This window comes from Muscardinus avellanarius (genome assembly GCF_963383645.1).
Source record: "Muscardinus avellanarius genome assembly, chromosome: 1".
Taxonomy (NCBI): Eukaryota; Metazoa; Chordata; class Mammalia; order Rodentia; family Gliridae; genus Muscardinus; species Muscardinus avellanarius.
Genome location: NC_137786.1, coordinates 65,082,716 through 65,095,317, shown reverse-complemented (window position 1 = coordinate 65,095,317; position 12,602 = coordinate 65,082,716). Strand labels below are relative to the sequence as shown.

The 12,602-nt window shown below is 41.1% G+C and overlaps 1 protein-coding gene across 2 annotated transcripts in view; it reads left to right on the top strand.

Moving 5' to 3' along the window:
• Positions 1-4,152: 4,152 nt before the first annotated feature.
• AP3B1 (adaptor related protein complex 3 subunit beta 1) overlaps positions 4,153-12,602 on the top strand; it is a gene marked incomplete at its 3' end in the record, with an annotated part of 261,404 nt that continues 252,954 nt past the window's right edge. For both annotated transcript variants that reach the window (XM_080711376.1, XM_080711377.1), the window contains exon 1: positions 4,153-4,329. In XM_080711376.1, the coding sequence (XP_080567502.1) occupies positions 4,202-4,329 (128 nt within the window). In that variant the 5' untranslated portion in view covers positions 4,153-4,201. The remainder of the gene's footprint in view (positions 4,330-12,602) is intronic.

Genomic DNA, 12,602 nt, shown 5'->3' with positions numbered 1-12,602 from the left:
TATTTGGAGAAATATATGCAAATGTAATTTGTTTTTCTATGTTTGGAATAAGTTTAAAAATATATACATCAAATTTATTATCATGAAGGTTTATTTACTTATTTATTGGTACTGTGGATTGAAACCAGGGGCCTTCTACTTCCTAGCTACATCCCTAGCTCAATTTTTCTAAATTGCAGAGGGCCTCACCCGCGATCCTCCTGTCTTCGTCTCCCAAGTACTGGAATTAAAAGCATATGTCACGATGCCCAGATATCATGAGGTAAACGTTTAGGTGAACATAAGCTGAAATCAGAAAATTTAATAAAGGTTTGTTAAGTGTTAGGAAAAAAATTTTTCTTTTCTGAAAAAATGTGATTTGTCAACCCCGATACACTGTACATCTGGTAGGAAAAGATAAATCTGGTTTTGACTTGGTAAACAGGTATGGAGGAAAAATCCTTTGGTTCTTTTAGAACTAATGTTTCTTCTGATTAGAGGCAGTATTTTTTTTTTTTAATTCCAGAAAGGTTTAAGGTCATACAAAAGATTTTTGAATTCTGTAGAGATGGGAAAACCAGACCTCAGCCTGGGGAGTTACTATTTTAAATTTTCTGTAAGTATATGTGGTCTTAGAATTTTAAGGCAGTAAGGAACCCTAAGTGTCTCCTTGTCAACTTTATTTTTTTGGGGGGGTTCTGAGGATTGAACCCAGGGGCATTCTACCTCTGAGCTACACCCCCAGCCCTACTCACTCTTTTTTTCTTTCTTTCTTTCTTTCTTTCTTTCTTTCTTTCTTTCTTTCTTTCTTCTTTTTTATAATTTATTTTTTATTGGTGCAATGTATTCATACATCATAATGGTATAAAGAAAATTCTTTCTTTCTTTCTTCTTTTTTATAATTTATTTTTTATTGGTGCAATGTATTCATACATCATAATGGTATAAAAAAAATTCTTTCTTTCTTTCTTTCTTTCTTTCTTTCTTTCTTTCTTTCTTTCTTTCTTTCTTTCTTTCTTTCTCTTTGGTGGTACTGGGGTTCCTGGAAACCCTTCTACCTCCGGGCTACACTCCCAGACCTTTTTTTTAAATATTTTTATTTGGAAACAGGGTTTCTTAAGCCAGTGTGGCTGGCTTTGAACCTGCGTGATCCTCCTGTCTTCGCCTCCCAAGCACAGGATTACAAGTGTGAGCCACCACGCCTGGCTTATTCTTCATTTTGAAGCAGGGTCTCACTGAGTTGCAAAGGGCCTCACTAAGTAGCTGAGACTCTCTGAGAACAGCAATCCTTCTGTCTCATCCTCCCAAATGCTGGGATTACAAGCCTGCGTCCCCCACACCCCTCTCCCTGTGGCTCTGAACCTATTTTTTTTGGGGGGGGGCAGGACTGAGGGTAGAACCCAGGGGCTTTCTACCCCTGGGCTACCCTCCCAGACCTATTTTATATTTTATTTGGAAACAGGGTCTCACTAAGTTGCTGAGAGCCTCACTAAGTAGCTGAGGCTGACTTCGAAGCTGTGTGATCCTCCTGTCTCAGCCTCCCAAGTGTGGGGTTTACAAGCGTGTGCCACTACGCCCAGCTTCTCAACCTAATTTTTAAGAGATAAAAGGGTTATCTTTTTCTTCATGGAACATATGCTTTGTGTTGTATACATATTCCAGTCCCACACAATTCAAAGAATGCAAAAACAAACAAAAAACCCAAAACCAAAAACAACAACCACAACAAAACAGGCAAAATTTATTTCAATCTACATGAGTCTGTAGGAAAAACAACAACAACCCAATTAAAACCAAGTGGTTAATTAAAGATGACATACTCAAGAATAAACTTTTTTTTTTTTTCGGTACTGGGGATGGAACCCAGGGGTATTCTACCTCCGAGCTACACCCTCAGCCCTATGTTTTTTTTTCTTTATTTTGAAACAGGGTCTCACTGAGTTGTCAAGAGCCTTACTAAGTAGTAGCTGAGGCTGTCAGGGAATGTGATCCTCCTGTCTCAACTTCCCAAATGCTGAGATTACAAGCGCGTACGCCATGCCCAGCTAACTTGTTCATAAAAACAAACCATTCAATGTAAAAGTCATAAATATGTTAATGTACAACTACCAGAAAATAAAATGAACATGGCATAATAATTCCATGAAAGAGACTCAAAGTCATTATGACCACAAAAATAAAAATTAATTATAATTTAAATAAATTAAACCTATTATATTGCCGACAATAAAACATTTTTAGGAAACCAAAAAATGAGCCATGATAATGTAAGGAAAGATCTCATATACATACGGCTGTTAGAGAACAATTTATTAGATATTTGTTAAGGATATGTGTATGTCAGTGTCCTCATTTTACAGAAAAAGTAATCAAAGTCTGGATTCTTAAACTATTAAATGAATTAATATGTGTTGGGCATTGTGGCACACACCTGTAATACCAGTACTTGGGAGGCTGAGACAGGAGGATTACAGGTTCAAAGCCAGTCTAAGAGCCGGGCGTGGTGGCGCAGGCTTGTAATCCCTGCGCTTGGGAGGCGGAAACAGGAGGATCGCGCTGGTTTGAAGCCAGCCGCGCTGGCTTAACAGACCCTGTTTCAAAAATATAAAATAGGTCTGGGAGTGTAGCCCGGAGATAGAAGGGCTTCCAGGAACCCCAGTACCACCACCACCAAAACAACAACAACAACAACAACAAAAAACCAACAACAAAAAAAAACAAAGCCAGTCTAAGCAATTTAGCGAGGCCCTCAGCAATTTAGGAAGACTCTATTTCGAAATAAAAAAATAGGACTGGTGTAGCTCAGAGGTAGAATGCCTTAGAATACCTAGAGGTTCAATCTCCAGTACTACAAAGAACCAAACCATGCCAAACCCCCACAAAAACCATTTAGAATAGTGCGTGTATAAATTAGGCATTATATGACACTCAGGTACCTATCACCATCACCAATCAGCGTAGGTGAAGTTGTTTCAATCTATCAATATAATCACTAGACAACACGTTTGAAGTGCTTTATCGCTGCATCTCTGGCAGGGCTTTTTACATCTGAATTAAAAATCCACCAAGCTTTGACCAGACTACAAAGTTTGGAGGACGTTCCCTTTCCTCTGCACAGCGTTTTTCCACGGCAACAGCGTGGCCTTTTGAAGAATGGGGATCACACGCTGCTCCCTGAGCTCGCCCCTCGGGGACCGCGCCGGGCAGCACAGCAAACCCACCTGAGACAGCGGGCTCTGGGCAGGTATACTGGCAATATACCTGGCTAGTAGAGAGAGGACTGCTATGAGGCCAGGCAACCATCCCCCTAGGCTCCCTAGGGTATGTTAGAAAGAGGGAAAGGAGGCCGGCATGGTGGCGCACCCTTGTAATCCCAGCATTTGGGAGTCTGAGACAGGGGGGTCGCGGTTCGTGGGCAGGCTCAGCTTTGTAGGCCCTTTGCAACTCAGTGAGACCCTGTTTCAAAATAAAGGATAAAAAAATATAGGGCTGGAGTATAGCTCGGAGGTAAAAACCCCCATGGGTTCCACAGTCGCTACTGCAAAAAAAAAAAAAAAAAAAAAAAAAAAAAAAAAAAAAAAAGGGAAGGGGGTTCCCAGAGGACCGGGACCACTCTGGGCACCGGGCATCTCTGGCTTTTCTGGTTTAGCTAGATGCTGGTCGGATGCACCCCCGCGTTGCAGACGGGAACTGCTGGCCCCAGGGTCCTCGCTTCAAAGCTCTGGCCTGATGATCATTCTCCTAGGATTCCTCAAATCCCACGGTTGGCGCGATTGTCCGGGACCAAGGCTGCGTGGGGCGTCTGGCGAGGGGGAGAGAAGCGGACACCTGCACAAAAAGGCCAAGTGATGGTGATGGGCTTGGGAAAGTCCATCTGGCGTGTCCAGGAGCAATCTGAAAGCGACTGGCTTACAGCTGAGGTCTAGCTAAGAGGGCTGCAGGCGTGGGGATCTCCATCTCCAGCGAAAGGCTCAGGTCAGGGCCGCGGGTCCAGGGGCTCGCCCGCCTCGCCGCAGACCTGGGTCCCGGCCGCCCGCAAAGCCCGGAGCTGGCCCCGCCCGCCCGGGGCGGGCCGCGCACCGCGCATGCGCACAGCCTCGCCTCGCGGCGTGACGAGCCCGGAAGCGCCTGCGCGGCGGCGCCCAAAAAGTAGTGGTGTCCTCGGGACGGGCGCCCTCGGCGGAGAACCCCGGCCGGACCACCGACCCGCCGCACCGCGGCAATGGCCAACAACAGTTTCGCGTACAATGAGCAGTCCGGAGGAGGCGAGGCGGCGGAGCTGGGGCAGGAGGCGACCTCGACCATTTCACCCTCCGGCGCCTTCGGCCTCTTCAGCAGCGATTTAAAGAAGTGAGGAGGCGCGGGGGGCTGGGGCCCCGGGGGCGGGGGCAGGGCCGGGGTCGCTGCCCAGCGCGCGGGAACGTTCCCCGTTGGCGGGTGGGGTTGGGAGATTGGGGTGCCTGGGTGTCGATGTCTCTGCTAGTTTTCAAACTTTAGCGGAGAAAGATCCTCTTGGGGAGCTCAGGGTCCCCCCCCCCCAAAACAAAACAAAACAAAACAAAACAAAACAAAAAAAAAACCAAACGCTGACCCAGTTGGGCTCGGCTAGGGTAGTGGGGTCTGGATTTTCAACCTGCACTTCTAGTTACTATCTGCAGGATCACACGCTGAGAAAAAAATCTTATAGAGGGTAAAAGAGTGTTTGGAGGTTGAGAGTGGAGTGTGAGTGTTGCTTATGAGAAACTTGCGTGGGATTAGAGGGGCAAAAGGTGGTATTTGGCTTTTAATGAGTGGACTATCTGATCGATTATGAATGGACTATCTGATGGATACCATCGTTCTTGTTCTTGGACAATATCCTTTCCAGTACAGATGAAAAAAAAAAAAAAACCTAATACGAAAGAAAAGCATATGAATAAAGAATATTTAAAGAGTTACTGTAGACAAATCCGAAATTTTAACAAATTAGTGTGAATTTTAAAAACGAACACTAAACCATGTACATTGAGTTTTGTAAAAAAAAAAAAACGAGCAAGTTACCACCTAGAAGTGCAAACATCTTTTGTAATCACTTTTACATTTTTCTTTTAATCTCTCAATACTCAACAATATTGTCACATAATAGGTTGTCACTGGAATCATTTACTAATAAAATAGCTGGGGTGGTAGTTTAGGTGTCAGAAAGTTATAATTAAAAATTAACCTGTTTTAGAAAGCGTTAGTAGTTGAAATTAGGGTGACATTTTTACTGTATTGAGATCACTGGAATTTTATACACAGTACATAAATTAGTGTTTTGTTTTTTTGCGGGTCTGGAGATGGAACCCAAGGGCATTCGACCTCCGAGCTACACCCCCCTGTCCTGTTTTTTATTCTTTATTTTGAAACAGGGTCTCACTAAGTTGCGGAGGACCTCACGAATTAGCTGAGGCTGTCTGCGAACTGCGATCCTCCGTTTTCAGTCTCCCAAATGCTGGGATTACAAGTGTGAGCCACCATGCCCGGTTTAGTGGTTTTTAAAAATTTGTTTAAATTATTTATTTTTTTGGTAGTACTGGGGTTCCTGGAAACCCTTCTACCTCCGGGCTACACTCTCAGACATATTTTATATATATATATATATATTTTGTTTGGAAACAGGGTCTCTTAAGCCAGCTTCGAACCTGCGTGATCCTCTTGTCTCCGCCTCCCAAGCACAGGGGATTGCAAGCGTGTACCACCATGCCCGGCTGTTTAAATTATTTCCAGGTTAGAAAGGTTTGAGTAAGATAGCAGATTTTATTTTTCATTCCGTGCACATAGGTGACTGATCTAACAAGGGACTTGTTGTGACTTTACATTTTTACTAACAAAAATGTTTCACCTGTTATATTCTGTAAATCTGCATTATTTTATTTTGCATATGATTTATAGTTAACTTTTTTGGTTTGGGAACATCTAAAAAGATGTTTTTCTTTTAGAATTTGTCAGGTTTAGGATTGATTTGGAAAGAAGGTATGGCTTTGGCCAGAGCTGTTGAATTTGGATTTGAAATAAAAGAAGCTGACACCGAGCCCTTGTGCATACCCCTGAACATTCATCATCACAGTCAGTCTTCATTTTTATTTTGTGGTACTGGGGATGGAACCCAGGGCCTTGAAGATGTAAGCCTGTGAGCATGCAGGCATGTACTCTGCCACTGAGCGACATCCCAGGCCCTCAGTCCTTTTAATAGTGTTATTGGCTGTTAACAAGGTGCTTCTCTGATTCCACCTTACAAATGAGGAAATTGGATCACAGTTGGTAATTTGCCCAAGATCACAGAGCTCCCTGAATTTGAACACAGACATTCTGATCTTAACCCATTCTTTCAAATGTTTGGATATACTACTGTCTCTTTGAAATTTATGGTGCTTTTTATTAGAGAATGCATACAAATATATCAAAGTTTCAAACTTTGAATAATAGCTGTAGGCAGTGTATGACCTTAATGCTTCCAGGAGTTAGAAACATTTTGACCATTGAACTGGAATCTAATATAGTTTTCCAAAAACAAGGAGACTCCTGTTTGGAAGTGGTCACTTAATTCTCTTGAGCCTACATGCTCTCATTTATTAAACTATGGTTTTACTTGCCTTTTTAAAAACTAAATGGCACATTTTATATAAAAAAGCTTACCTTGTTTTGCTCTAATTTTTAATGGATTACTTTGAAATAGTTTTATGTTTTTTAAGCGTTACAACAAAATTATAGAGAGCTACCTTTTATGCAGATTCATCAATTTTTAAAAATATACTACACTGCTTCTCTCTCCCCCACACCATGTTCACACATTCTTATTATTGTTGCTTGAGTCATTACAGAATAAGTTGCATAAGTCATTTTTTCATAAACCTTAGTGTACATTTTTTAAGAACAAAAGTATTGTTTATACAACTTAGCTATAGTACTTGTATATTCAGGTAATTTCTCATCAGTACAAACTGTAGTATTATCCAATTTTGTTATTTGTTCCAATAAAATCTCTTTTTTTCTTTTAGCTTTTTTTTCTCTTGAGGATCCAGTCCAGGATCTGATACTATTTTCTTTAGTTGTCATAGCTCTTTAGTCTTCCTTAATCTAAAATAGCTCCTTAGCCTCTGCCCCCCCCTCTCTCTCTTCCTCTCTCTTTTGGTGGTACTGGGGTTCCTGGAAGCCCTTCTACCTCCAGGCTACACTCCCAGACCTATTTTTACATTTTTATTTGGAAACAGGGTCTCCTAAGTCAGCGCGCGCGCTGCTGGCTTCAAACCTGCGCGATCCTCCTGTCTCTGCCTCCCAAGTGCCAGGATTACAAGCGTGCGCCACCACACCCGGCATCCTTTCTCTCTCTTGATCTGACATATTTAGAGAATGCAAGCTTATTGTTTTATAGCACATTAATCAACTGGGTTTGCTGGTGTTTTCTTATGTTAAGATTTAGGTTATGTGCCCCTGGTCATATTACTCCTGCAAGTGATGTCTTCAGACTATTAAAGCTGGAGATACAAATCTCCCATCTTCCTGCTGCTGATTTTCCCAGCCAGGGGCTTATCTGATGTCTCTTCTGTATCATTACTATTTTTCCTTTTTCTAAATTTCCTTGTGGGGAGGTACTTGGAGACCAGATAGATATCTTGCTCTTCACTAAATTCATGACTTCTGTATTCAGCCACCATGGATGGATCTCCTGAACAAGCCTTTATTTTACCACAGTGGCTGCAAAATGGGGGTGTTCTCACTCCCTAAACCCTCTCTTTTGTACTCTTTGACTTTAGGTTCTCCGTCTTTTCCTTTACCGACCATTTCAAGGATGCATAGTCACTTCCACGTTACAGTATTATGGATTTTTTTGTTTCCTGATTTTAATTTTATTTATCCTCTTCTACTCTTCAAACAAAGCCAGGATTAGGGAGAATTAGGTGATTTAATGAAAGAGGATCTTGTACATTATTTATTGGCTCCTCACATCTTTGTATTAAGCTTCAAGGTTTTTAATTTATCCATTTTAAATGTGAAGAACTTTTTGTATTTCTATTTATTTATTTATTTATACTGATAGTGGAACCCAGAGGCTTTCTACCCCCGGGCTATACCTCCAGACCTATTTTATATTTTATTTGGAAACAGGGTCCCACTAAGTTGCTGAGAGCCTCACTGAATAGCTGAGGCTGGCTTCAAACCTGTGCGATCCTCCTGTCTCAGCCTCCTAGGCATGGGGATTACAAGTGTACGCCACCACGCCCGGCGTATGTATGTATGTATGTATGTAAGTATGTATGTATGTATATATGTGGTACTGGTGATGGAACCCAGGGGCATTCTACCTCTGAGCTACACCCCCAGTCCTTTTTTTTTTTTTTTTTAAACAGTGTCTCACTGAGTCGTTAAGGACTTCACTAAGTAGCTGAGGCTGTCTGTGAACCACAATCCTCCTGTCTCAGGCTCCCAAATGCTGGGATTACAAGCATGCGCTACCACGCCTGGCTTGTATTTCTTTTTAGAATGCTCTAAACTTTGATTGTTTTTGACTTTTTCCTTAGTTGCTTTTCCTTTTTATCTTAAAAAAGAACCTCTTTTATTTTAATGCATTTGGGCATGTGTATTGTATATAATTTTTTTGTGTGTGTGATACCGGGTATTGAGCCCAGGAGCATTCTACCTCTGAGCTATACCCCCAGCCCTTTATTTTTTTATTTAAAACAGGATCTTGCTAAGTTTCTGAGGGTCTTGCTAAGACCCTCTACATCTTTTATTTAATGCAGTGTTAAAGTGTAAGCTATTTTAAAATATTTGATTAATGTAAATTAATGTAAAATTTTTGATTAATGATACTTGTAAATATGGGGTACAGTGATATTTCATCATATGTAGACAGCATACGCTGACCAAATCAAAGTAATTAACATATCCATTTACTTATCATCTCTTTATGTTTGGAGCCTTCAAGTTCTTTTCTAGTTCTTCATAAAATAGGTAATAATTTATTGTGAATTCTAGTTAAATATAGTGCTGTACTGTAGAATATTAGAACTTATTTCTTCTACCTAACTACGTTTAGGTCCTCATTCCTCAACCACTCTCAATCTCCAATTCAAAATGAAGATGGGATGATGTATAATGCAAAATACAGGACACCCAGTTAAATTTGAATCCCAGATGAATAATGAAAAAGTCTTTACTAAAATTTTGTTTCAAATATTTTATGATACATATTTGTTTACCTTGGATTCTGATTTAACTGGGTGTCCTGTGTTTTGTTGCTGATAAATCTAGTGTTGGGTTTCCTTGAATAAAGATATTTTTCATTTTCCCTCGAAACTAGGTGAGACCTTATAACAAAACTCTAGCCAAGGTGATAGAAATAAAAAATATTGTTGGCTGGGCGTGGTGGTGCACGCTTGTAATCCCCGCGCTTGGGAGGTGAAGACAGGAGGAGCTCGCAGGTTCGAAGCTAGCCGCGCTGGCTTAAGAGACCCTGTTTCCAAATAAAAATATAAAATAGGTCTGGGAGTGTACCCCGGAAGTAGAAAGGTTTCCAGGAACCCCAGTACCACCAAAAAAAAAAGTTAAAGGAGAAAATGTCTAATGCACTTGTGGCAGAGCATCCAGCTTTATAAATTTGTTTTCTTTTGGGAACATTGTGGTATAGAAGAGCATTTGACCTGGGGTCATACGACCTGAACTTAAGTTCACATTTTCCAGTTGTAGTAGTGTTTCCTGATTAAGTTGTTTGATTCCCGCAAACTAGTTTCCTCTCTTCTAGAAGGACTGTGATAATACTTGTTATTTTGAGAGGCTCTCAAAAAGGACCCAACTAACAGTATGTGGGAAAATGGGTGAAAGTTTCACTGAGGTGATGACATTTTAGACCCTAAAGCTGAGGCTTTTGCCACTTGGAGGAAAGTGTGTAGGCAGTGTGTAGAAACCTGGGGAGTTGCAAAAGAAAAATGCATATTCAAATGAGTTAAACATTTGGACCTCAGAATTTAGGATAACAGCCAGGAGTTAAAGTGTGGAATGGATGAAATCACCTAGGGAGAACTTGTTAGAAAATAGGCAGTTTAGAGCCGGGTGTGGTAGCGCACGCTTGTAATCCCAGCATTTGGGAGGCTGAGACCGGAGGATCGCGGTTCGTGGACAGCCTCAGCTTCTTAGTGAGGCCCTTCGCAACTCAGTGAGACCTTGTTTCAAAAAATAAAAAGACTAAAAGATAGGACTGGGAGTGTAGCTCAGAGGTAGAATGCCCCTGGGTTCCATCCCTAGTACTGCAAAAACAAAACAAAACAACAACAACAACAAAATAGAGGCAGTTTAGAGCCAGGCATCACAGGGGCACACGCCTCTAACCCTAGTACTTGGGAGGCTGAGACGGAGCAACTTAGCAAGGCCATCAGTAATGTAGTGAGACTCTGTTTCAAAATAAGAATAAAATAGGGATGGGAGTATAGCTCGGAGGTAGCATGCCCCTGAGTCAATCTCTAGTACCAACCAACCAACCAACAAATAAGCACGCTCGTACACACACACACACACACACACACACACACACACACACACACACAAAGATAACTCAGTTTATGTAAAGCTTATTTCATATTTAAAGTGTGAATGGAAAAACTGGGAAGGAGCCAGTGCTTAGAAGGGCAGGAAACCAGAGGAAGGTTAATAAAAAAAAAAAGCTAACAGGGAAGTTAGAAGGAGAGGTTATAAAATGAGGGTAAATAGAATGAAGGCTGAGAGACTCTTGGGTTTAACAAGTAAAAGCATAGCAAACACTATTTTAGCAAAGCATTATCTCTTGAAACACCTTAAAAGGAACAGTTTTATTCTCTGATGAAATTGGGGATTTCTCATTTGTTCAGATTCCCAAAACTGGTTTAGATACAGAGGGCTGTATAAGTTCCTATAGCGAATATATCGACATATTTTTACTGCATTAATAAAATTTAATTTTCTTTTGTATTACTGGGGTTGAACCCAGGGGCATTCGACCTCTGAGCTACAACCCCAGCCCTATTTTTTCTTCCTTATTTTGAAACAAGGCCTCACTAAGTAGCTGAGGCTGGCCTTGGCTCTTGCTTTCTCAGCCTCCCAAGTACTGGGATTACAAGTGTGCACCACCATGCCTGGCCTAATTTATTTTTAGCTTAAATTGTATTTCTTGTCAACTTTACAGTATCAGCCTGGAAATATACCTCATTACCTTTATTCAGCCTTTAGTACCAGTGTTTCTCAGTGGAGTTCAGTAGGAAGAGTATGTGTATCTGTGGTTTGTATGAAATTACAGCAACTCTAGCTTTTATCTCTGCTCCTTTTTCTTTCAAGAAGGCATATAGTGCAGGTGAGTGAGATTATCCTATTTAGAGGATGTTCTTGAATATTCCTTATTCAAAAATAAAGATAAACCAGTTCCAGGTGTCAGTACTTTAATAGCAATGCATTATTTTTGAGAGTTATTGTGTCTAAATATGAGGATATCAGGCTCTAAACATTTTTGTGTGTGATTGTTTCTATTATTGACATTTAATTTTAATTAGAGTCTGTCTTTTTTTTTGTGTGTGGTGGTACTGGGATTTCTGGAAACCCTTCTACCTCCGGGCTACACTCCCAGACCTTTTTTATACTTTTTTTATATTTGAAAACAGGGTCTCTTAAGCCAGCGTAGCTGGCTTCGAACATGCGCGATCCTCCTGTCTCCGCCTCCCAACCGTGGGGATTACAAGCGTGCACCACCATGCCCGGCTCTATGTCTTATTTTTTTAATTTGACATTTCTCTATGGATCCAGTTCAGAGGTTCTCAATTTCTTTTACTTATCCTAGTATTTCTCATCGATACCTTTATCTCATTCATTTATTCCATATTCTTTTGTTTTCTAGTCACTCAGTGAATATTTATTGATAATTGTGTAGAGAAATCTCTCACATGTTTTCCTAATATTAAATTGTATAATTTATGTGAAGGTGATTAGCAAAGTATTAAGTTTGATCCATTCAGTGTTCAGATTTTACTAACATTTCCTGTCTTAGCCGGTGTTGTTGAAAATGAAGGCTGGAGCCGGGCGTGGTGGCGCACGCTTGTAATCCCTGCTCTCGGGAGACGGGAGACAGGAGGATCGTGCAGGTTCCAAGCCAGCTGCGCTGGCTTAAGAGACCCTGTTTCCAAATAAAAAGATAAAAAATAGGTGTCTGGGAGTGTAGCCCGGAGGTAGAAGGGTTTCCAGGAACCCCAGTACCACACACACACACAAAATAAAATAAAATAAAAATGAAGGCTGGAGATAGAGTTCACTGGTTGAGTGTGTGTTTAGCATATGCAAAGTCCTGGGTTCAATTCCCTAGCACTGCCAAAAGAAAAAAGGGGAGAAAAAAGAAAAAAAGAAGCAGGACTGATTTAGTGGACCCTGTACAGAAGGAAAACTTGGTCTGGTACCCTTGTTGTATAGTATACCATCACCCTGAGGATAATTGTATATAGGTCTAGAACAACCATTTTCTTGGCATTGCTTGGGTCATTCCTATGATGAGGGTTAGGTGACATGGAATTGTCATGTAGCTGTTGAATGAACTTTACAAATCGGGATTTTAAAAGTCTCTTTTCCATTTTCAAAGGCATCTGAAAATT